Here is a 25,299-nt window from a genome sequence, read left to right on the forward strand (position 1 = left end):
GGCTTGCTTACTCAATCTCGAAGGTTATGCTTGGGCTTGCGGTGGTATTCGAAGGCATCACGTAGGTGATGTTCCAGAATTCGAAACCGCTAATATGCGTTAGTATCTCCGTGCGTATTGCCTTTGCATGTTTGACTCACTGAATAACTGAACAAGTTCCGCCGACGAGGCCGCAGAAGCTGACTTCGGGCTCCAAATCGACGGAGCCGCCAACAGTAATATTGAGGCCCTCGATGTCTGCCACGCCAGAGATATCCCTCTTTCCCCCGATGGGATTAGAGCTCACAATGAACGTGAAGACGCTGCTCGAATTCCCGCGAGGGTACGATAAGCCGAGGCGCCCGGGACTTACATCGACGTCCATGGCCTCCTCGGTGCCGTGCTGTACGATGTACCCAACGCTCCCATCACTTCTAGCCCACTGCACCACGGCGGGGGACCACTGAAGAGAATCCTGTCGCGGACCACCCAGAGTATCCTCGTCGTACGACTCCGCCCCGATGGTCAAGTTGGCTGAAAGCCACACTGTAACGTTCCTCGGCGCGGCATCATGCGGCGGCGAGAAAGCCGCCGTCTCGTACATATGTTCACCGGGAAACGTCGTCAACTTCGCCAAGACCTCCTCGGACACGAGCGCGTCGTGGAAGGGCGCGAGGACGGCGATGAGCGGCGCGTACTCGAAGTCGTCGGCGTGCGCCATGCTCCAGGTCTGGGCGATCCCGGGGGCCTTCTCCTTGCCGACGAGGGACCAGATGTAGATATTGAGGATGGCGACGTACTGGTTCATGTCGAAGCCGTAGGTCCTGTCCCAGGGCCCCGCGACGTTGCGGAGGTTGGCGTTGTACACGTCGCCGATCGTGTCCCAGACGGCCTTGATCATCCGGGCCCCGTGCCGGCCCATCACGGAAGAGTCCGGCGGCATGTACTTGGCCCACAGCGTGAGGGCGTAGAGGCTCACGCCGGCGTAGGTCGGGCTGTTGAACTCGGAGAGGGTGGAGTTGAGGTCGAAGAGGTCGAGGATTTCCTGGGCGTAGAGCTCGCCGGCTGCTGTCATGTTGGACTCGTTGAGCATGCGGCCTGTCCAGCCGGTCGCGACGGCGCGCATGAGGGCTGGGTTGCTGTAGGCTGGGTAGAGGACGTCGTCGTCGACGCCGCCCACGCGGTAGCTGTCGCCGATGGTGTTGTTGTACATGCTCTCGAGGATCAGGTCCTGGACGTCTGTTGGGAGAAGGTCTTTGAATTCCTCGTAGATGACGATGAGGTTGGTGCCGATGAAGCCTCGCCAGTTCGGGTCCCATGAGTTGAAGATCTATGAAAAGTCTTAGTGTAAGTCTTTCAGGCTATTACGAATCTCAGCCCCAGTGTACTTACGTTCTTAGGATACGCCGCGGTGCCAACGGTGGGCTCTTCAGGATAGACAGTGTAGTCTCCGAACCTGAGTCGATGTCAGTTATAATGATCAGAGTTCAGAATGATAGGGCTCTTACCACTGCTCTCCCGGAATCTTCTTTTGGTCTCCGATGACGTTCTTGATGATCTTCACAGCCTCCTTCACATCGTCACCCTCGTTGCGTTGTAACAAACCAGTTGCATACCAAACCGATGAGCGAGTCTCATGTTTTCCAGCCGCCAAGGGATAGTAGAAGAAATAGAGGTAGCCTGCTGCTGGATCGTAAATCTTGTCCAAGAAATCCATAGACTCATCGAACAAGTCCTGCGTGAATGGAGATAGCGCCGCTGCGGAGGAGACTTGTCTGGGCCATGACAATGCCAGCAGACTGGCCGCCAACACGCTTGATGTGAAGAACCGCATGCTGTCGAGTGCCGGACTGGTCGTCGTTGCGTAATCGTTGTAATCTCTTCTCTCTCATTACTTTCTATTGGGACTTATATACTGATCATCGATCCGGTGAAAACCGGCTGCCCTCATCCTCCCGATATCAGGATATCATCGACCATTGCTCGCTCATCCCATTCTCGCGGAGACCAAGCTGCAGATGAAGAGGGGCCATTTCGTACATCCCGGCGCTTGCATTGCGGGGTGATCGATTTGACCTGATGAAGTGCGCGATAGAACACTCGCGCGGGGTATTGTGTGCAGCTAGATCAGTCATGTGCGGTTGTCTGCTAGGCCTGCATCTCGGATAAGGAAAACGCGTCAGTGTAACCATTGGGCGAGATCTGCGGTAGGTAAGTCGAAGCTGCACTATTTGCCGTCCTAGCCGGCAGTTGAATATCACTAGAAGTAGGTATAATCCAACCCTTGCTGCTGATCACCGGTAAAGCCCGGCACAGTCAGTCATGAAGTCGGCTCATGACCCCGGACTCCACCGGGCCGGTTGACCGATAACTCTCCAGCGTCCTTATTGTTCAGAGTCTCTGATAAACGCCAAGACTTCGTGAAGCTATGCACTGCATAAAAAAACTGGAAAAATTAAGTGAAGTGCTTCACTGTTTGATGGGCATTCGCCGATTTCGCCGGTAGAAGTGAAGAACGACGGTAATCTTGGCCGGTCTCCTGCTTCGAACCTATTAATGCTAAACGTTCACCATGCCATGAATACTTAACGGCTCCCAGATCTTAATAGTGAGAGCCAGAAATCTATCATCGATCATGCATCTTTGCGGATAAAGATAGGAAAACTATCTCGCCCGGCCGGCAGCGGTCTCCACTTCGCCGGGACAGCTGCCGACGGAACTCGGCGTAAGGGTAGAAAGGACCTGAGCTCTTCAATTCACTCGAAATATGCTTGAGATGCGATTCAAAAAGTTGGCAGCTACATTATGACTCCTTTTGTCGAAGAGGGTTCCCCGAAAGAAAATATAAATCGACCCGGGATCAACATAATACAGGCTATCGGGGGCTGATGGGTTGTCAAAGTCTCGGCATTGTTTTCAGCCCTGGCAAAGCAACTTCAAGAAACCAGTCACATTCAACTTTACGCTGTTGCCTTTTGCTCAAGTGCCATCATCGGTGCATTGTTTCTGCACGTGTTCAGCGCATGGTGACATATCGGCATTTTGTGTACTTTTCTCACAAATCTGAAAAGGGAAACGTTGTCAAGTTCGGGTGAAGCCTGGCAGAATTTCAAAAGCCGCGGATGAGAGGAGTCTTTAAGCAATTGAACCGACAATGAAACTCTTCAATCGAGCCCGATCGAAGGACTCGCTTCATATTGGAGCTCGACATGGATTTAAATAGAGCTTGAATATCAGGGCCTCACGACAGGGTGTTGCTGTGGGGGCCGCCGGGGAAACAACGGGGGAGGGGGATCGCACTGCTTGTGGCAGCAACTTTTCTCATCTGGCATCCCCGCAAATGTCAGTACTAGAGAGAAACACCAACTAACTTAACGCTATGGAGGCCACGGTTGTCGAGACGAAAGGGAGTAATGGCAAGGAGTCAAATACTCGTGGGGAACTAAGCAGTGACCGGCCAGTCAATGAGATGGAGATACCGCGGATCCGGCATGAGGCGCCGCAGGACGTAATGATATCCGACTTCCCGGGATTGAAGTATCGAAAGAGGGTCAAAAGGCCAACAGCTGACTTTGTTGCTCTTAAAGACTTCCTAAGGCAGCAAGCTAAAGACCTGAGTTATCTGCTCTCATGCTCACAGCCCAGCTCACAATTATTCCAGCAATCAATCACGGGGAACATGGTAAATGAGCTTATTCATAAGTTTTAGCGTTTGAGTGACACTTCACATCACTTCAATGTTTGCCGTGCGTGAGAGAAGACGTCTTAGCACTTGTCTGGACCATCTGGTGAGTGAGAGCGTTCGTCTCTACAACATATTCCAAACTTCAACATAACGACATGAAACTATCGAATTAAACTCCTTGTTTGACTATGGAAATATTTAACGTATAGTAGCAGTATCGATGCTCCGAAGAAGAAATATTTGGACTCTCTCCTCACGGTCAAAATGTCATTTCAAGACCATGCCGTCTCAAAACTGTTCGCCATGACTCATTTCTTTCATCTGATTTAAGAACGGCTATCAAAAAGATCTTCGAGAAAATGAGACCAACAACAATACACACTGAAAAGTCACTCGTCTGTTAGACTTCGGAGTTGAATGTCATGCCTGGATATTTCGCGATGATACAAAAATGATGCGTACCGATCGTACAGACTGATGACAGGGGCAATGGACCAATGAGATAACATGTCTGGACCACAATTTGGCTGTATTGCCCCATCATGTTCCCCGTACAGCTACTTGCGGGGGGCTAAAACTCATGAGGGGAAAACGGCCCTTCTGTGGATTGAACAGCACGAGACAGCACAAAGCAGAATTCCATATGCCGTATGATGTCAAAGGAGTTGATTGTCAACTGGAGCTGTTGATCATTTACACACACCTTGAAATCATAGTGGGGTTTCCAAACAATCAACTCCCGAGAACGAGCATCGAGGTTTCATTGATGAGCTGATCGGCTTGCCAAGTCCAATCTGACTCCTGACGTGCATTTGAAAAAACCGACAACCATCCCCTATCACCGATCGGCTGACCGGCGCGTGTCCGCTTCCCTGGCAATCTTTCAAAATTTCCCCCGATCCACATGAAGCCCGGGAAAGCCCTGTCCATAAGCCGAAACCTAAGACAAAAAATAGGGAAAAGTTTGCCAAAGATAATTAAAGAATCATGGGAACCGGTTTGCTCGTCGCATGTTTTCAAGGGCCTTTGCCTGCTGTGACAGCCGCCGATATTAGAGGACTTGTCCTTGGCCTGCCGTCTCGGCATCGCACGATCGGCTCGGATTTTGATTAAAAGCCCTGCCGCCTCACGGAGCGCCAAGCCGGCCAGAAAATCTCCTGCCACCAGCCAAGAGCGCGGATTCAGTTCCGGACCGGGACCTGGAATAGCGGGTAGATGGCGGGTAGCCAAGGCGGTCTATATCGGTGGCGTTCCCAGGAACGATGTCTCGTGTGAATGAAGAAGTTTTCTAGCACGTGGTTGAAGTGCCGGTAGACGACGGTTTCCATGGTGGAATAATGGGGGGACGTTCCCGTCAGGGGTTGGCAGAAAAACTCCTCTGCAAAAAAAGAATTGTCATCAACAAGTCTCGTCTGTTGCCCACCGGCTCAGGAGGTCTCCTAACAACAACACGACCTCGAGGAGGCCATGTGCCCTTCTAGATTTTTCTCGTTTGACGTCAGCCCATCGTTCCCCGACCGTTTTTCCCCAGGGAGAGGATTTAAATGGTCCAACTCTGTTTCTTCTCCACGCGGAGTCTCCGTACGCTTCCGCAAGAACGCGAGAATGGTTCGGACTGTCACCGAGTCTCGGGATCCAGAACGCGGTGACGGCCCTCGCGGTAGAATTTTCGGTCAAACCATCCCCCTCGGGCGGGTCTCGCACACACGCTATCCTCGCCCGTTGTGGAGTCGCGAGTCAGATGGGAATACCGACGCGGCCTGATCTCCGTACACGCCAGAAAACCTGCAGCTCGTTCGAACCTGGAGCCCCAAGGGCATTAGAGCTCATGCGCCCGCAACCCCGAACGCCCCAGGTCGCCCTCCAGGCACGCGTAACCTCAGTTTCCTGGGGTCCTCCGCTGGAGAAGAGGCCTGGAAATGCGGATGATGTCGCTCCTACTTCGGCCGTTCTTCTCCAGTCTCTCCACCCTAACACCAGACAAAAATTTCGGATGACGATGTTGGTGTCGAGTGTAGACAAACAGGTATCGAACGGAGGAGGAGAATCCACATTGGATCAATGCGTTGCTCGGGTTGGTTGTTGTTCCACGTTGGGATTGTCGGAACTATGGTCTCGTGGTCGTCTTGGTGTGATCTGCGTAGTTGTTTAAAAGCTTGGTTCATCCCGAAGTCTTCTCCCCTTTAGACTCCCTTGGCAGCTGTCTCTTTTATTCCGGACGATCTTATCAGAGCCGCAATCAGCTTGGAGCTTGGCATCTGCCCTACCCAGATCCGCAGTTTCTCCAACCGGAAATCCTTTAGATCACGCCAGCAGCTGGGCGCAACCTTCACCATGCAGCTCGCTCCTAAGATTTCGGGCAAGCACGACCCGAACAGCCAAAATGAGGCTCACGTCGAGAACCTCACAAACGCCCTCCCCGGACTCAACGAGAAGGATGCCGTTGCCGTCGCGGCGGCCGGAGGCTGGGAGGTTGACGCTCTGATCGACAGCTTGGAGCGCGAGATCGAAGCCGAAGGTGGAATCAAGAAGGGCATTTTCGATCTCGAATTCAAGAACACCAAGTACTTCACCTGGCTCATCGTTGCCTTCGCCTCCATGGGTGGTCTCCTGTCCGGTCTTGATCAGTCTCTGATTTCCGGCGCCAACCTGTTCCTCCCCAAGGATCTTGGTCTTAGCGACCGCCAGAACAGCTTGGTCAACTCTGCTATGCCTCTTGGTGCCGTCGGTGGTGCCCTTATTCTCAGTCCCTGCAACGAATACCTCGGAAGAAGGATGTCCATCATCATCTCCTGCGTTCTCTACACCATTGGTGGTGCTCTCTGCGCTGGTGCCATGAACTTTGGTAAGCCGTCGTACTCCCCATCGAAACATGAAGCCACCGCTGACTGACTCTTGCACAGGCATGATTGTCTCTGCTCGTGTCATTCTTGGCATGGGTGTCGGTCTCGAGGGTGGTACTGTCCCCGTTTACGTTGCCGAGACTGCCGAGCGCCGCATCCGTGGTAACGTTGTCTCGCTATACCAGTTGAACATCGCCTTGGGTGAGGTTCTGGGTTATGCTGTTGCTGCCATGTTCCTTCACGTTCCCGGCAACTGGCGCTGGATTCTCGGCTCCTCCCTGCTCTTCTCGTCTATCATGTGGGCCGGTATGCTCTTCCTGCCCGAGTCCCCCCGTTACCTCATGCACAAGGGCAAGACGCTCGAAGCCTACAAGGTGTGGAAGCGCATCCGCGGTACCTCTACTCCCGAGGCCAGGGAGGAGTTCTTCGTTATGAAGGTCTCTGTCCTTGACGAGAAGCAGGTCGTCGCGGAGGGTGCGAAGAACAAGCGCTTCCCTTGGATGGACTTCTTCACCGTTCCTCGTGCACGCCGCGCTTTGATCTACGCCAACATCATGATTCTTCTTGGTCAGTTGACTGGTGTCAACGCTATCATGTAAGTTACTGGCGCTCAAGTAAAACGGCGATGCACCGTGACTAACAGCACGCACCAGGTACTACATGTCGATTCTGATGCAGCAGATCGGTTTCAACGACGAGAAGGCCACTTACATGTCCCTTGTCGGCGGTGGTTCTTTGCTCATTGGTACCATTCCTGCCGTCTTGTACATGGAGAAGTTCGGTCGTCGCTTCTGGGCCAACACCATGCTTCCCGGTTTCTTCGTCGGTCTCATCATCATCGGCGCCAGCTACCAGATCCCCACCACAACAAACACTACCGGTGCAGTTGCTTGCTACCTTGTTGGTTTGGCCATTTACATGATGTTCTTCGGCTGCTACGCTTGCCTTACCTGGGTTGTCCCCTCTGAGGTCTACCCAACCTACCTCCGTTCCTACGGCATGACCACGTCTTCTGGCCTTCTGTTCCTTTCTTCTTTCATTGTCACCTACAACTTTACTGCTATGCAGGAAGCCATGACCCGCACGGGCCTCACTCTGGGCTTCTACGGAGGCATCGCCATCTTGGGATGGTTCTACCAGTATGTCAACACCCCACGATCTTGGACTTCATTTGAACGTAAAGCTAACAGCCTCGAATATTAATATGCATGCCCGAGACAAAGAGCAAGACTCTTGAAGAGATTGACGCTTTGTTTGAGAGGCCGACGAGGGAAATCATCGCTGAGAACATGAAGAACATGTTCAAGTTTGGACGGGGTGAGAGAGCGCCTGACGCCGAAATGGAAGTTAACGAGAAGGAAGGAAATAAGGAGACCCTTGCCTAAAGCAAGGGCTTTCACTGTGAAAAGATGGCAGTGGACATGTAATGTACGGAGAGTAATGAAAGTCATAGACATCTAATGTGAGCCATTTTCAAGGCGAAATGCAAACACCAGTAAACCTGGACCCACAAATATGAAACGAGGACTCGAAAGAACACATTTTTCTTCATTTCAATCATGGAAATGCAATTGCTGATTGAGTACGTCGCCACGGGATGTTGATGGGATCCGAGGATGAGTGAGCATTTGGGTGACGGGTGTCCGACCGCATGCTTTCTTTCTAAGGGCAAATAACCGACGGCCGAGAGCGATCATTAGAGCAATACGTTGAGCGTCGCAATGAAGTGACGAAAAGTATTAAGACAGCAATGACATCCGAAGGTACCGAACGGCGTGGACCGGCGGTGCACGGCGCCCGGCACGGATAATAAGTGGGGCCATGGGCCGGGATCATCGGATTACGGGCAGGCATCACGGAAGGAAAGAGCAGTTGGGAGAACAACACCCCGATAGTGGGGATGACTGCAATTCTTCGCCATTATCATACTCGTCGTTCTCGTATTCAAACTTGTCGTCTTCCTTCCACTGCTTGTTCTAGGCCTCAGACTCCGCGCCTTCGTCCACGTCCATTCAGGTATTTTACTCCTTCCCTTCCTGGTCGTGGCTGTTGGACATGATCATCTCGCTGGCGTTGAAACAATTAGTCGGCTTCAGTTTAGGTCAAAGTTTAAGTACTTACAGACTCTTAATAGTCTCCTTGAAGCCGCTGCGCATCTTCACCATGGGTTTCAAAAGCTGGTCAGCCTGGCTCTCCATCTTGGCCTTCTCCTCGGGTGATATAATGGCTTTGTTGTTCTCGAGATAAACAAGGAACTGGCGGATCTTCTGTTCGCGGCCCTCGACCTCGCGGTCCCAGTCGCGAACCTGTTCCACCGTGAGCTGCTCCACGTTTCGTAAAGTGTCAAGCTCCTGCTCGCCAGGGACGCCTCCCTGGTTGATGTTGGAGTTCTTTGAGGTGTTCGTCATGTTGGCTGCTGAGTATTCGCGATGAATATTGAAATTGTGTACCGAGGAAAAAACAACTACAAAATAGAGTTGCAGCAGAAGAAGCGATAAAATATATAAAATCAAGTGAGAGCACGCCCATGCTGCTAGAGACATGGAAGTCGGAAGTTCTTTGTTAACCGCGGACGGTGTTCAGATCGTGTTCAGGTCGAGGTAAACATAACCTCTGTGGCTCCTCTGAATCAGAGTTGCTGTTCAAAAACTGGGAAACTAAAACTTCTGATCGGGGGCTGTTCAGATATTTTTGCGTTTCACAGGTCATGCGAACGAGGTGGTCGATAGCTGATATGACTAAGTTTCTTTCCTGTTAAGTTCAAGTCAGGTTCAATTGTTTCAGGGCCTGAAAACTCACGATTTCTCATCATCAGCAAGTGCGAAAAGACATCTCTCTGAATTTTCAAAGACCAAACGCCGGCCGGTTTGTTTTGTTTGTTGGTAAAGTACACTATAATACAGAGCCCGACATTCCATGTATGTAGAAGAGTCTATGTGCCAGGTTTTGGAGGTCCGCTGTCTTTCCGGGACTGCTCTCAGTGAGAACAAAGAATGAGATTTAATGCTCCGATAATTCTCATTGCGGGTCTCCTCCCAGATATAACAACGGACCCTGTTTGGACGACTGCAACATGCTCAAAGGAATCATGATACACGGCACAAGAGCCATGGGTACCTCGGGCTCGCTTTCAGAAGACACCGAACTCGACGATCTGGTCGAGATCATCTGCCTGGACCGAACGTCATCCGCGCGCCCTCTACCATGTCCACCCATGTAATATGGGAACACCACTTTTGGCATATCATCTCCTGGCCAGTTAGAACCAGAAGTGAGGCTCGCAGGGTACGGCGGGAAATAGCTCCAGTTATCTACCATCGTTAATGGTACTGGTGGCTCGTAATGCGAGTTGCGAGACTTGTTGCGTTGCACTATTTCATCCTCATAATCTGAAATGTGTTTGGCAAGTAACGGAAGCAGCGGGCTGTTCGCAGAGGAACTTCTAGGCAGCGCGGGACTTCTTTGTGCTGGTACTGGGTCTTTGATCTCGGTAAGATTTTCATCGTTCGCGCTGCCTGGTGCTGTTTTCTTCGTCATTTGCGGTGAATTCTGGCTGGCCAGGTTGGCGCCTCCATCCATATTGTCGTCATCTTGCTCGACCTCCCCTTCTGTCGGGTCTTCTGTAACGAGATACTTAAATGGCGTTCTCAGAGAAGCAGAGCTTTCTCGAATGCTGATTGCGAGCAAACGATTTCCTAAGTCCGGGGCATTGATGTCTACAGTTGGGCCTGACTGCACTGCCCCTGACCCCATCAAGTTGTTTTCTGCGTTGGTGTTCTTCCCGCTTCCCATATATTTCCCATTAGTATCAGGCGGTCGTCTTGGGTCTGAAGCCGGAATAGCAGTTCCAGTATCGGAATCTTCGCCACTCAAAGACTCATCATCTTGGAACATACTCTGGATCCCAAGAGACAAGTGACCGTCGCTGTTTTTCGTCTCACTGCTTGATGAGCTACAAATATCATCGTCACCTGGCGGAAGTGACCACGACTGACTTTGATAGCCAATTCTTTCACTTACGTTTTGGTACACAGAGTCTTGATTCTCACTCCGCGTTGCATACGGCTGATAGTGCCATCCCATTGTGTACGGGGTCTGCTCCCATGACGAATACGGCTGCGTTTGGGTGTCCTCTTCAGTCTCGGGTGGTGGGGGCGATGTGCCGACCAAGTAGACGAAGGGATCGGGGGGCGAAGTCGATGCATCTTCCTTAAGAACAGATGCTGGAGTTTTGGCCTCCGCAACCTTCAAGGAAGAAGCCTTGACACTAGGCACTTTCGCTGCCCTGCCTAAGCTTGACTTTCGAGATCTGCGTTTTGGACTATTTGAGTCGTTGGATCCACCTTCACTCGTAGAGCTCAAGCTCATGTAGCTGTTACTGCTCCGTGACGACCGTGAGCTGAAAGACCTTGACCCTGATGACGAACTCAAGTATCGTCTTTCTCGTTCTAGGATTTCGGCTCGAACTTGCTCGATGATCTCCTGACGGAGCCTTTCAAGATCTTCTTTCTCCTGTTGTTGAAGTCTCCGGCGCTCCTCTTGCTGCTGCTCGACCTTGGCTTGCATCTCCCTCGACAAGCGATCGGCCTCCTCTTTCTCAAGACGAACCCTCTCGGCCTCCGCTCGCACCTCCGCTGCGATCTTTTCTTCGGCTATTCTTCGACATCTTTCAGCTTCCTCTTCTTCAAGGCGACGCCGATCTTCCTCCGCCTTTCTTTCGGCTTCGACGGCCTGTCGGGCCGCCATGGTTGCCTCGATCCTCGCTTTCTCGATTTCCATCTTTGTCTGTTCTTGGGCAAGCCTCATCTCTTCCATTATCTTAGCCATCTTTTCTTCCGCGTCTTTCCTGATTTTGTCCTCCAACTCCTTCTGCTTCTCAAGGTCTTCCCTCTTCTTTTGCTCCTGCTTGAACAGCTCCAACTGTTTGCGAAGATTCGTGATCTCAACACCTTCTTCGGCTCGCTTCTGCGACGGCGGCGGAGGTGGCGATCTCTCTAGTGGAGGAGCAGGGGTCTTGGGCGGTGCCACCTCTTCCGGCGGTGGTGCCGGCGGTGGTGGTTGTGAGTACAGATATTGTGCCATATGTTGCGGCATCGTGTACGATCCTGGCCCGTAGGGGCTGCTGTACCCAACATACGGAACCAACTCCGGCACGGCGCTGTACATCGATTGGGGCCGTGTTTGTAGTGAGTACTTTGACGGTGCTTCATAGTCATAACTACGCCTGGTACCCTCCATGAAAGGGTTCGCGCTTCTCGTATGCTGAGGTGGCATCGAGTGTGTAGAGTACGGACGAGTCGATGGTCCTTCGTCGGGAGAGACATCGCTCCTGTTGGCGCCGAACCTCTGCGGCTTTCTGTGGGTGCGATATCTTGACGGGGCCTTTCCTTTCATGTTGCCAGCTGACGTCCGAACATGAGACGAAGATCTCGGCGCCGCTGGCCGACCGCCCGCCGCCGATTGCGACGGCCGGTAGTTAGGAGCCGGGTTGGTCGTTGATTGAGACGAACTCTCTGCTGATGATATCTCCCCTTGAGCTTTCCCGTCGGCGTCAACGATGTGAACACGGCGCTTGCCTCGACGCATGTCGGGCGAGTCCGTAGGCGGTCTGGGATTTTCTCGTGGTCGGTAGAGAACCAATTCTTTGCCGACGTGTTTCGGCATGAGCTGCTCATTACCCCCGGCTCAACATCGTCGAGAAATGGATACACGGGGTACGGTTTGTGTGAGGTAGTCCTCCGCGGATCGCCATGAAAAGGTAATTTTGACGCGGCTATGAAGCACTCGCATGGCGAGAAGAAAAGAAGAGGGGCCGGGGACATGAAAACCCAGGGCGGGTGCCCTCCTAACAAGTTATCCAACCACGCCAACTTAAGGCTGCATCAAACCATTGAATCCAGCCACCGCCCTCGCCTACATATACCCCGCAGTCATGCGCATACTTGGAATGTTGTAAGTGGTTGAGATTAAGCGGTTTCGTTGTCATTGGCTAGCCTGATTCTGAACACGATGCGGGTGAGCTGACAGGCCCTGGCCGCAGTGGCTTATCATGCATATGCACACCATTATCCTGCGCCAATTTGTGAGAGAGGTCTCAACCTGAACCAATTCTCTACGCCTTACGTTTTAATAGGTTCACATGCCCGAAGACACCTGCCTGAGACTCAGCTTGCCTTGAATGTCAGAGTTGCACAGGAAATTGGGGTCGGTCGCGCAAGACAGCGAGTGAGAGCGGTACACATTGACGCTGTATATGGAGCCGGCAGGATGTCTTTTACAGTCGGAAGTCATGGCAAAAAGACCCGGACTTTGCATGCTGGGCAAGGCCCTTGGAGCATTCAATGTAGCTGAAGGCCAACAAGTTAACATTCCGAGACTACTTCACGTCGCTTGTACAAAAGGAGTGCATCCCCACACTTCATCGGTGTCGCAGATTGACAGAGCCCGGTAACACGCATTCAACTCAGCGCCTGAAAGGTCAGATGACGAAGGCGGAAGTCTGGCCTTGAATACTCAAGATTGAAAAACCACATACACTCGTAGAACCAAGCGAATCTAGTCGGTGTGTTTTAATTGGAAAACGAAACGAACATGCCCTCAGACGAGTAAACTCAACAATTCGATAGTCAGGACATTGATCGGCTAATGATTCATACATAGTGTTAGATGTAGCTGAATGGTATAACAAAAATCTTCAGAGAGGCCAACATTAAATGACATCGTTCGCTTCTGTCAAAAGTGAAGAACACATAGGTCGTCACTCTCACAGAGAACACCCGAGAATTGAGGCTTGGCTTTTGCAAGGCGACAGGTTTCTGCGATGGAAAGCTGGGGTTGGCGAGCCTCTCTGGCTCGATGGCAACAACCGTAAGTCAACCATTCCATGACATACCAGAAGTGTTGGATGTCTGAGGCGTTGTACCGAGACTTTGTCAAGGATCCGGCGGCAAAAGAATTAGTTGCTGAGTGGCTTTCCAGGTCCTCTCTTGGATTCTGTTGATGGTTTCGAAGGCACCTTTACGTTAGGCTACCGTCAGAGGACTCGAGGTAATATTCAAGGCACTTCTGGACGGTGGAACTGACACCGCCCTTCAGGACAATGAAGAGATAACGGCGTTGCATTACACCGCTATTATAGGACTACATTGATTGTTCAGAAGCTTTTAGATATCGGAACAGATGCTGTCATTTGGGACCACTGTCCGACGGCTTGCATCATGCGGCAAGCGGAGAAAACTAGGAGAAGATCCTCAAAACGATGTTGAAGCTGTTAACGGTGATGTATGCCGCTCACCCGGGAAACTGGATGATCGCTCTTTGTTTGGTCAGGAGCAGCGCGAATACTCTCATTTAAGACTCATAACATTGGACAGCGAGGGGCCATACGGCGATTGGGCAACACTAAATAATCGGAAGAAGTCTATAGAAAAATATATCCTTACTCCGCTCCTGATCAAAAGCTTCATTTGCACGTCAAACAAGCTGATCGTTAGGCTAAATTATGCTCACGCCAGATGATTCCTATGATATTCGGTCGCCATGGATAAACGTCGATTCTTTTCTGTACTGATACCTTACGTGGAAACAGTCGAGTGAACTAACTGCGTTGTGGTCCAAAAGCGAATCACGACCTAGTCTGATAATAAGAAATCAGAGGCAGGCAGAGCGGAATAGCCAGAAGCGTACGATGCAAAGTAAGTCTGACATTGATCAGACGACTGAGGGTCATATTGTCGAAGAGTTAACTGGGCAAAATGCGAGAAACTAACAAGAACAGTAACGAACTAGCCCTAGGGCGCAACAGAACAAGGTGCGCGTTAATGCCAGGGCACTCGGTTCCGACTTGCCTAGTTCGGCGAAGCGGCGTTTCTGAGTGGTCTTCGTCGACCCGAAATGCTGGATCTGAATCGCTGTGTCTGACTCCGACGAGAAGCTAACTTCGTTGGCCCAAAACTTCATCTGATGGTTTCGTTCGGCCGTCCGACGGAGTGCGTGCCATTTTTCCCTATTTGCCCATTGATTTGACATATCCCGACAGGGTTTCGCGTGGGATGGCCGGCCAATGTCCCGCCGCATGACCACATGCATCTCGCATGGAATTTGCCCAATTTGATGATTGGACGTTCTTGATCAACTTACACTCCCCGCACTCCACGTGGATCTGAATCGCACGGTTGACGTCAAGCTAAGGCTTTAATCCAAGAACACGAGGTGAAAGGGGCGGAAAGATGGGCTAAAAGAACGCGGAAACACTTTTGGGGCAGAGGGTATGGATCCATGCCATCTGCCGCGGCAGGACTGCGACGGCCGAGAATAAAACAAAGGCTGCATCTCTCCGACGTACCATCATAAGATGTTCTTCCTCATTGAAATGCTTCATCCTTACATGTAACCAGAGGCCTTTTGAAGATCTCGAGATGTATTATCTACCAGCTTTTGCTATACTCGCCTCCTACCTTGTTCTTGTTCGACTGCTGAGATATCGTCGCCGCGATGGTATCCAACGCAGATTTCCGTACAAGACGCGGGAGGAGATGGCATCCATGTCGCTATCAGACGCCGCAGCTGTGGTCCGAGAACTGTCCGAACAGGAATTTCCAACAATCTTCTATACTTCGGTGTCCTTCGCATTGTTCAAGGTTGGCTGCTAACGATCGGATCCCATTATCACCGATGACTGACTTTCAGGATAGACCTACGGTATTCCCACTATCTCCAAGCTTCTTGTTGCGACCAGTCAACTTTCCGGGGACGCAACGGCCTCCAAGCGTCGCACGGATACGGGAGTGTTAATGACGGAGATTATGTTCAATAAACCTGAGTCTCACCGAAACATCGACGCCATTGCCCGGGTTAACTTCCTCCACGACCGTTGGCGCAAGGCCGGAAAGATCTCCAACGACGATATGCTCTACACTCTGAGCCTTTTTGCTCTCGAACCGCTTCGCTGGACAATTCGATATGAGTGGAGAGAGCTTACTATGCTCGAGAAGAACGCAATTGCAATCTTTTGGAAAGACTTGGGCAACGAAATGGCTATCTCATACGACTGCCTGGTGCCATATATGGCACAGAAGAACGACCCGGTTGCCTGGCTTGATGCACTGGAGATTTGGAGCATGAAATATCAGGAACAATACATGGTCTACGCCGTGCCGAACGAGAAGCTCGCCCATGCAAATGTACATCTTCTGCTCCTCGACGTACCTAGGTGGATGCACAGCTTCGTCTTCGGTCAAGTACGGTGCTTTATGGAACCGCAGCTGAGACACGCCATGGGGTAAGAAGCTTCAACAGAGACGGACCTTCGAATTGGGATTGAATCTGGCTTACTGACGTCTTGGACAGATACGAAGATCCGAGCGACTTCCAGTTCTTGGTGTTCAACACACTCATGAACACACGACGCTGGATCGTCAAACACCTATGCCTCCCGCGACCGAAATGGTGGATCAAACCGATGCTGAAAGATGTGGATGAGAAGACAGGGCGGTTTTTCCTCCCGACCTATCTTGCGCATCCCTACTATGTCAAGCCAACCTTTTACTCGCGCTGGGGTCCAGCCGCCATCTACAGTCGCCTCATCGGGGGTTATTTGCCTGGAGATGAGGGAAGCAAGTACTCGCCCAACGGATATGTGATTCCTGAAGTCGGCCCTGATGCGCAAAAGGGGAAGGGAAAGGAGTATATGGATTGTACAAGGGAAAGAATCAGCAAGACAAGAGGTTGTCCAATGGCTTTCGGATTACAGTGTCCTCAGGCGGAGCTATAAGCAGGATTTTAGGCCTATTTCTGTGCTCTCTCGATAGCTTAACGTGGCGATGAATCCTGCGCGTTGTACTAGTGGCTCGAGTATTTTCATAGGTCAGTCATCTATGGAACATGATCGATTAGACCGAGCACTAAGAACAAGCCTATCTATCGTACGAAGTGAGATACGCCGTGAGAAGTTATGGGATATAGAAAAGAATCGAATAAATCATCAGACCGTGTCCAACTGAGACGTTTGGGATTCGCTTTAAACCCTATCATACCCTCGTGTACTTAAAAATTCGAGATGGAACACTAATGAATATCCAGATGACTATTACTAGGTATCGTAATGAAATTTCGCCCGTTAATCTAACCATCTATAACCCCGTTGGTGCCCACTATCGTCACATGCGGTCATACGTCCTGGAGAACCCGGGATCCCGTCCGCTCTCCCATCGATAAATCTCGCCGGCACAGACGAGGTCAAGGCCTTGCTGAGGATGTGGAGCCTGCTGTATCCGGCGAGGTCCCAATTCTCGCTGACAGGGGCCGTGATTGGGCTTTGCCGCATCGTGGGCCGTGACGGACGATAGATGGGAGTCCGGGTTTGGAAGGTGGACGGGGGCGAGCGAGACAATTGTGGCAGATGCTTTGCGCGCAGCCAATGATGGGTAATAATGTGATGAATAAATGATGGCTATGCTGTTATCGGCTACAGTCCGTTGCGATGATATCTGCCCACATCTCAAGCCGTGTTATCCGTGTTGTCTTCGATAGTCACCAACCAGAGTCTTCCCCATTAGGAACTGTTGGTTGATTTGCCCAAACATACGAGCCTTTCGGTCCGGTTGAAGGGGCAGGCAAAGAAATCTGTTGGTCGTCGTCGGACCACCGTCCATCACCCCTGTCTCCCCCTAGACCCGAAGCCTGTGTATTGAGTCTCGGTTCACGTGGTAGCCTTGACGCGATTGGCAATGTGTAGCCAAAAGAAGCAATCGGCAGTATTCTTCTATTTTGTCCGTTAATAGGCTGAAACACCATTCCAAGATTTTTAGAGATCCCCCCTTCGATGGATTGCCATTTTGGCATCTTAGTCTACATCCATGACTCAAAAGTCGAGTTTAACAAAAGAAGAGGAGAGCAGTTTAAATACTAAAAGAAACAGCCAAACACCTACAAGATATTTCCTTCCAACACAGCAGAGCTTCACCACCTTCAAGACGATCTAAATTTGGAGGCGGCTAAGGAGACCAGCAACGAGAAGAGCGAAGCCGACGACAACGTCTTGGAACGGCACTCATCGACTGCTCTCTCAGAGGAGGTAGAATACCCCGGATCCGCGCAGGTTGCGGTTATCATGGCTTGCATCCTGAGTGCCATCTTCCTTATGTCTCTGGTGAGGTCACAGTTCCTTCCACCTTTCGGCTTCTCGATCCAGCCAACAGCCCCTTACGACCCTGAGAACACCCGCGCAGACAATTAACTTAAACTCTCAGGACCGAACCATCATCGCTACAGCCATCCCCCGGATGACAGACGAGTTCCGCAGCATCCAAGACATCGGCTGGTATGGCAGCGCCTTCATGGTCACGATGTGCTGCTTCCAGCTCCTCTGGGGAAAGGTCTACACCTTCTACCCGGCTAAGTACGTCTTCCTTGCGCTCCTCGGCCTCTTCGAGATCGGCTCCGCTATCTGCGGCACGGCGCCCAGCTCGCTCGTCTTCATCATCGGGCGCGCCGTCGCCGGCATGGGCAGCGCGGGGATCCTGTCCGGCGCCATCGTCCTCATGATGGGCGCCGTGCCCCTAGCCAAGAGGCCGCTGTACAACGGCTTCTTCAGCGCCGTCCTGGGCACTTCCTCGGTGGTCGGCCCGCTCCTCGGCGGCGCGTTCACGAGCAGGGTTAGCTGGCGGTGGTGCTTCTTCATCAACCTCCCCATTGGGGGCGCGGCCATGGTCGTCATCTTCTTCGCGTTGAAGCCCACCCCCGCGGCGGTCCCGGGGCTCTCGATCCGCCAGCAGCTGGAGAAACTGGATCTCCTCGGTGAGCTGTTTCTCTTCCCCTCGCTGATCTGTCTGCTGCTCGCGCTCCAGTGAGGGGGAATCACGTACGACTGGAACAGCTGGCGGGTTATTCTCCTGCTCGTCTTGTTCGCCGTCTGTTTGGTCGCCTTCATCGTGGTGGAGGTTCTGAGACGGGAGAATGCAACCATCCAGCTGGAGGTTATCAAGAACCGCACCGTCGTCTCGGCCATGTGGTACATATTTTGCCTCGCCTCAACGATGCTCCTCCTCATCTACTTCCTCCCCATCTGGTTCCAGGTCATACAGGGCAAGAGCGCCGTCGACTCCGGCATCGCCACGCTCCCATTCGTCATCTCCCTCGTGGTCGCGAGCACTCTGTCCGGCCAGCTCGTGGGCCGCCTGGGCTACTACACGCCCTTCACCATGCTCTCGTCTGTTCTGATGCCCGTCGGCGCGGGCCTCCTTTCTACGTTCAAAGTCAACACGGGCATCGGGAGCTGGATCGGGTTCCAGATTATCCTCGGCTTCGGCATCGGCCTGGGCCTCCAGCACGGCCCCATCGCCGTGCAGACGGTGCTCCAGCGAAAGCACGTCCCGATGGCGGTCTCGCTCGTCTTCTTCTGCCAGCAGCTCGGGGGCGCCATCTTCGTGTCCGTCGGCCAGAACGTGCTCAACAGCAAGCTCATCGAGGGGCTCACCGACGCCGTCAAGGACCTGGATCCGCAAACCATTGTGAACACCGGCGCAACGGCCCTACGCGACGTTCTGCCCGCGGCAGACCTGCCTACGGTGCTTGTAAAGTATAACGAGGCAATCAGACGGGTGTTTATCGTTGGCGCTGTCACGGCATCACTGTCGGCGCTGGGATCCTTCGCGTTGGAATGGAAGAGCGTGAAGGGCCTCGAGAAGCCCAAGCCAACTGGCAAGGATCAGTGAGCCAATAACCATGAAGATGGTTTGAGACCTGGGGTGTACAATATCCCGACTGTGGAAAAAGGAATTTTAGTTATTGTAATACCATTTCGTGAGAGCGACGGACTTTGAATCAAATTTCGAGGATGGGGAATTGTACTTATCTAGGTAGTGGTTTTGGCGTCGAAAAGAAGTAGGGTGTTGAAGGGCATCTGGCAATAATTAAGAAAACCTATTTGGACCTTTGTCTTTGCCTTGTGTCTTTGCCCTGTTGGCAATCTCCTCAGCCTTCTTAGCCGTAGCCTCAAGCACCTTCTTGACCTTCTCTATAGTCCCCTGCACAGCTTTTTGCCCTTGGCTTTGTACTTGTTGGTAACCATACCGGGAATCTATGCATTTGACTCACCGCCAGCCGACGGTCAATCACCACCACAGATTCCCGGTATGGAATCTTTCTTAGTTGCTTTAGCTTAGGGAAGATGTAGTGGTTATTGGTGACCATCTAAGAGTAATCGAGATAAATTACTATACTGAAGGCCGCTATCCCCACGAGTTTGACGTCTCCCAATTCTCCTACTAGTCCTAGGGGCAGTCAACGTCGTAAAAGTGCCTAGAATATTAAGAGGCAAATCCGTCTGTACCAAGCGCCGCGCCGGTAGGGGGGAATCATATGGAATCGATCCAAGACCGCTATTATTCGAGGCAAAAGGTCGCTCCCCGGAAGATCTTGGGATTAATTGTGTTGACACTGAAGTTTAAGTTACCAGACAGTGCAGCCAAGGGCTAGTTTCAGGGTATTGTCTGAGTACTTACGGATCTATTCAGTGGCTGCGGAGATTCTGCTTACTGTCATACAATACTGCGTACTAGCATGGGTCAGAGATGCTATCAATACCTCATATTTTACTGCTTTTTATACTGGGTAGATGCAAGAGCTGCGCGAAGCGTAAGCCACGCAATAAACCAAACGGAGCCCGAAGGCGGCCTCAGACATGTTTACAACGTTATTAGTACTAGAGTCTCAGCTTCTAGCAAGTCTCTTCATGCAAGTGAAAGTTTCCAACAAATTTCGGAATAACATGAATATAGGAATATCGCTATCTACAGGAAAGGCAGGTGATTCTACTGGCTGTGGTTGACGGAAGGAGGAGCATGCTTGAAGCCCTCACCTGCCTCGTAAAATAATCTGACAACAGTGATGAAAGAAACAATTAAATAGCAGCTTTCTCGTTTGTAATAAAACCATAAGACTCCCAAGATTGTGATTCTGAGTTCTCCGGTGTTTGTTTAGCTCTCGGTGGCCACGACAATACTTCGTGGCTGTTCACTTCCAACCTTATTGCACTTTTCAAAGGCCACGGAGGGCATCGTTCAGCCGCTAATCTAATGTCAGCTTGGAATGTGCAGGTCGCCCCTTCCAACACTCGAGAATTGTTCCGTGGCCTGTTTCATGCACCGACAACGTCGTGTTTACAATCAGTATTTTCTGTTGACTGAGTACCGCTGAGAAAAGAGCCTAGGCATGCGTAGTTCGGTATTTATCCCTCTCTTTCACATTTAAAGGTAACCCAAAGCCGAGATTCAAGGGTTCTGTGAAGATACGTAGTCGGAGTTGACGGTGACACACTGATCTGTTATGTGGGAATGAATGTGAAATGAAAGCGAGTCAAAACATTGGCAGCATTCCAGAGAGCCCACTCCACAACCGCCCTTGAGACCCTTTATAAGATTGGAGCCTCAAGCCTGGTTAGACTATCAACCTTCAAAATCCTTCCTCCTTGGATGCATAGACTCTTGACTCTCCTTGTTCATTCTTATCAGGAATTGCCCATCATGCGTCTTCCTGGGTTAACTTTTGCCGTCTTCATTGCACTAGCTTGTGCGATCGTTATCACGCCAACTAACGACGCAAATGCTCTGATCAACGCAGCGGTCATAGACAGTCGACTGGTGACTGCGACCAACAACGGTCAAATCATTTCCTATTACCAACCTCCAGGCATAGACGCCGGCGGTACTTTTACCGACGGAGGGTCGCTGCTCGGCTTGTCGTCGGGTGTGATTTTAACGACTGGAAAGGCTTCTCAGGCGACCAGTGGAAATACGCCGAGCTTCCAGTGGGCAGCCAAAACTGGAACCGAAACTCACTGTCCTGGCGGCACTGCTTACGAGTTTACATACTTCTTGTTCCTCTTGAGCATCCCGCAGGGACTGACCGGCGTCCGAGTCAACTACAGATTTGCAACACAGGAGCCGTGAGTCATCTCCTATTGTTACTGAGCGGTGCATACGTGTATCCTCAAAGCGTGGCCCACAGTTGTTGATGATGGATTTTGTGTCGCAGAGTCAGCGGTAGCTTGGATGGATTCAACTTTTTTGGATCGAAGGTCTAACGTAGTGGCAACCGGAAATTCCCAGTCAGCCTTGCTGGTCCCGACAGACCCGTTGTTAGGTCTTTCGTATCAGCGGGTCACGCCATTATCAACTTACGATGCAAACGTGGCTGTGGGAACAAATACTTATACTTTTGAGATGCTTGTCTGTGATGCTGGTTCAAATGGACTTCTTGATACTGCAATTCTTTTCAATGTTGTGGGGTTGCCTCTTCCCACGACTTCAACGAGCACGTCCTCTCAGTCATCAACTAGCATATCCTCTCGGACCCCGACGAGCACATCCTCTGTAACCTCGACGAGCACTTCCTCTGGGACTTCAACGAGCACATCCTCCATAACCTCAATAAGCACATTCTCCTCAGCCTCAACAAGCACGTCCTCTTCAACTTCAACGAGCATATCATCTTCAACCTCAACAAGCATATTCTCTTCAACCTCAACAAGTATTTCCTCTAAAACCTCAACGAGCACTTCCTCTGAGCCCTTAATAAGCATATCCTCTACAACCTCAACCGTTACGTTATCTTCTTTAAGCACCACATCTTCAGAGATTTCAACCAGCATATCATTATCCTCAAGCGTTACGGCCTTTTTGTCTTTAAGCAGTGGCTCTGCATCTTCCAGCAGCACACTATCTTCATCGTCGTCAACTTCGGGCATTGCGTCCTCACCATCTTCAGCATTGTCATCTTCGGACAGAATTTTCTCCTCGTTCAGTTCAGCAATGCCAACTTTCTTGTCGTCAGAAGCGTCAACTTCCAGCCTACCTTTTTCCGCTTCACCCACGTTGGCGGCTACTAGCACAGAGGTCCCAGCTACTTCCGTGAGAAGCACACCGGCCTCATTGAGCTCGACGACCGCCGCATCCCCATCTGCCAACCTGGACACTTCGACAGATAGGTCTTTCTCGGTTGGTACGACTTTACGATTTACGAACTCCTCGAGCCCAGTCTTGGTGCCTTCAGCACTTTCTTCCGTACTGCCAAGTGCGATTCAAACGGCCGACATCACTACAGTCGTTACACCTTCTACGCTGGCTTCCGTACTGTCCAGCGCCACAAGCTCCTCAGTCAATATTCCGCCCAACTCTCCGATTCGATCTTCTCTCGCGACACCATCCTCTGTCGCAAATACGGTCTCGACCTCTTCATTTCTTCCAACATTGACGGCTGCTCCCACTCCAACCATCTCCTTCTCCACATCTCCCGGGGTCTTAACTTCCACTAGTCCAACAACTTCGTCGATCGAGACTACAGCTGCCAGCTTGAGAAGCACTTCAGTTTCTTCTCTTATCTCGTCAAGTTTAAGCTCGTCAGCTCTCGACGTGCCGGCATCATCAAGCTCGTCCCCCATACCTAGCTCCCAAGTCCCTTCTACCGGCACTTCGAGCGAATTGGTCAGCACTCGCGTCATTTTCACCGTTATCGTGCTTCCAACTCTTCCAGCTCCAACTCAGACGTGAGTCTGATAGGTTTTGGCAGCTTTTGTACATATACTTCTGCTGTATGCTTCCTCCGCTGCTGAGCCACCTCCCAATTCAAGCTCCTCAGATAGCAGCAGGACGAAGCCCACGAGATCGGCACGGACTTTTTAATGAATGCCACGAATGGAACAAAAATACCTTTAATAGGAGCTTGAACGTATTGCCACCATGAATGTCGATGTGATAGGTAGCCGTAGCCGAGACGCCTACACGGGAAAGGTGGGTCCACGGCGCCGTATCTCGCCGGCCGGCCGAATCAACCTAGAGCAGTAAGTGATTTGGTTGCACCAACGCAACGCATTTCTTTGGCCGAGTCTCTATCGAATGTGGTAGGCAATGGAGAAGAGAATTACGATGAGCCGCTCAACGACATGGTAATTGTAAGTCTATTTTGGAATTCCGCTATGGTCATTTGATATCTCCGTGTGGAAACATGAACTGGACGCGCACGCTTGGCTAAATCTATAGTGCTGTAGTAACACGACTCATGGCTAAAAGGAAACGATTTTGGAGGGAATCGCTCTAGCTGAGCAGGCTGTTGAAATCGGTATCAAATCGCACAGGGAATCGCTTCCTGCCCTTGGCGTCCTTGTTGACGAAGCAAGCCATGCTGTTCCGCTGACAAGGGAACAGGCCCAGGCCGTTCTCGTCAATCATGACGCTGGCGGTCTCAAGTCCCATGACATCGGTCCAGACTTCGCCGGCGTGTTCTCGCCCGACCTGCATGCAAATCTGAGACTCAGCTTCGGCGGCCTGGGTCCAGTTCATGACGACGGCAAGGCCGTCAGGTCTCTCTTCGATGCCCTGTCTCACCCATCCGATGCAGTCCGGCTTGTCGAAGTAATCTTTCTGCTTGCCGTAGGCGTAGAGCTTCCTGGCTAGGAGGATGTTTGGCAGCTCTTGCACGGAAGGCTCGAGGTGAGGAAGGCCGGTGCCGTACAAATCCCCGAAGAAGACGCAAGGGTGGCCGTCCCGTCTGAGGAGAATGAGGGAGTATGCGAGGGGCATGAATTCAGCTGCGATTGGCGTGTCCATGGCCTGGCCACGCTGGGTATCATGGTTGCGAATGAAAGTCTAGGGACGTATTAGCTTGGCACTTGCATCAAAGGTCTCTCAAGAGCTTACCACTGCGTTGTTCGGTCTCTGCTCCACTAAAGTGTTCTTGAAAACTTCTCTCAGATCTGTGTCTTGGTGCCACGACAACCTCTCGATGTGGTACATTAGCGGGACGTCGTAGAGACTGAAGAACGAGTGCATGTTGTCTAGCCAGCTCGTCAACACCCGGACGTCGCCATGCCAAAACTCGCCGACGAACATCAGATCTTGCCGACTGATCTTCTTCAAGTACTTTGACCACTCGTTGACAAAGTTCCAGGAGATGTGTTGCACGGCATCCACGCGGAAGCCCCTCAACCCGAGCTCTTCCACAATCCACCGACCCCAATTCATCGACTCTTTCACGACCTCAGGGTTGGTGTAGTCGAGGTTCTCGAGCATGAGATAGTCCGCGTTGCCCTGGCTAGTGCCGACATCCTGGTGCCAGTTCTTCCCGTCCTCTACGTATCTGTAGATCGACCTCTTGCTGTTCTGCTGGTTCCAATCCGTACCGTTGAAATGCGTCTTGTTGTATGTGAATGTGCTGTACTTGCCCCCTCTGGCGGTGTAGTCGAATTTCGTCCACGCCTCAATCTCATACACGTCTGTAATGTCTATCCGTCTATCTGGAAGAAAAGAAGGTTTAGCATGCCATCCCCGTCTGCACGAGTCGTGCTTCCTCACCTTTGGGGTCAACCTCCACAACCTTGACCATCTCGGTACTGTCCGCATAGGCGCGGTGGTTGTGAATCGCGTCCCACACCAATCCAATGCCATTCTTGTTGGCGTCGGAGGCCAGATCTACCAGATCCTGCTTGGTGCCCCATTTCGTGGGTACAGATCCCTTCTGGTCGAATTCGCCCAAGTCCCACGCATCGTAGATGTCGTAGCCGTTACTCTCAGGGTCCTTGGCTTTGCTTCCGGGAGGCAGCCATAGACTGTTGATCCCAATAGCTCTCAGAGCCGGAAGTGCTAACCTGAGGCGCTTCCAATGTGAGTGGTCGGTGGGGAGGTTCCATTCGAAAGCCTGGAGCTGGACGGGGTTTTGGATTCGATCACTGCGACGACGAAGTTGTGACTTGGTCCTGACTACCGTCGGACGAATTGGAAGATCAACTTGTTTCGTCAT

At 51.6% G+C, this 25,299-nt stretch overlaps 6 protein-coding genes across 6 annotated transcripts; 3 read left to right on the forward strand and 3 right to left on the reverse strand.

Moving 5' to 3' along the window:
- Positions 1-7: 7 nt before the first annotated feature.
- On the reverse strand, positions 8-1,813 carry CkaCkLH20_05102 (uncharacterized protein; the record flags this gene model as incomplete). Its single annotated transcript, XM_038887821.1, has 4 exons — positions 8-89; positions 141-1,309; positions 1,372-1,435; positions 1,488-1,813. 4 exons carry the CDS (start codon positions 1,811-1,813, stop codon positions 8-10), a joined length of 1,641 nt encoding a protein of 546 aa, XP_038746863.1.
- A 4,185-nt stretch (positions 1,814-5,998) lies between these two features.
- Positions 5,999-7,892, forward strand: CkaCkLH20_05103 (sugar transporter; the record flags this gene model as incomplete). The annotated part of the gene is made up of 4 exons (XM_038887822.1): positions 5,999-6,509; positions 6,568-7,102; positions 7,161-7,646; positions 7,769-7,892. The coding sequence occupies 4 exons, from the start codon at positions 5,999-6,001 to the stop codon at positions 7,890-7,892; spliced, it is 1,656 nt and encodes a 551-aa protein (XP_038746864.1).
- Positions 7,893-8,528: 636 nt separating this feature from the next.
- Positions 8,529-12,093, reverse strand: CkaCkLH20_05104 (uncharacterized protein; the record flags this gene model as incomplete). The annotated part of the gene is made up of 3 exons (XM_038887823.1): positions 8,529-8,574; positions 8,629-8,897; positions 10,528-12,093. The coding sequence occupies 3 exons, from the start codon at positions 12,091-12,093 to the stop codon at positions 8,529-8,531; spliced, it is 1,881 nt and encodes a 626-aa protein (XP_038746865.1).
- Positions 12,094-15,050: 2,957 nt separating this feature from the next.
- Positions 15,051-19,220, forward strand: CkaCkLH20_05105 (MFS general substrate transporter; the record flags this gene model as incomplete). The annotated part of the gene is made up of 6 exons (XM_038887824.1): positions 15,051-15,146; positions 15,201-15,787; positions 15,856-16,191; positions 17,515-17,656; positions 17,757-18,303; positions 18,358-19,220. 6 exons carry the CDS (start codon positions 15,051-15,053, stop codon positions 19,218-19,220), a joined length of 2,571 nt encoding a protein of 856 aa, XP_038746866.1.
- A 1,809-nt stretch (positions 19,221-21,029) lies between these two features.
- CkaCkLH20_05106 (uncharacterized protein) lies at positions 21,030-22,819 on the forward strand (the record flags this gene model as incomplete). Its single annotated transcript, XM_038887825.1, has 5 exons — positions 21,030-21,451; positions 21,584-21,665; positions 21,845-22,035; positions 22,141-22,342; positions 22,493-22,819. The coding sequence occupies 5 exons, from the start codon at positions 21,030-21,032 to the stop codon at positions 22,817-22,819; spliced, it is 1,224 nt and encodes a 407-aa protein (XP_038746867.1).
- A 778-nt stretch (positions 22,820-23,597) lies between these two features.
- On the reverse strand, positions 23,598-25,299 carry CkaCkLH20_05107 (alpha-amylase; the record flags this gene model as incomplete). The annotated part of the gene is made up of 3 exons (XM_038887826.1): positions 23,598-24,149; positions 24,201-24,796; positions 24,855-25,299. The coding sequence occupies 3 exons, from the start codon at positions 25,297-25,299 to the stop codon at positions 23,598-23,600; spliced, it is 1,593 nt and encodes a 530-aa protein (XP_038746868.1).

The sequence above is a fragment of the Colletotrichum karsti genome (genome assembly GCF_011947395.1).
Source record: "Colletotrichum karsti strain CkLH20 chromosome Unknown Scaffold14, whole genome shotgun sequence".
Taxonomy (NCBI): domain Eukaryota; kingdom Fungi; phylum Ascomycota; class Sordariomycetes; order Glomerellales; family Glomerellaceae; genus Colletotrichum; species Colletotrichum karsti.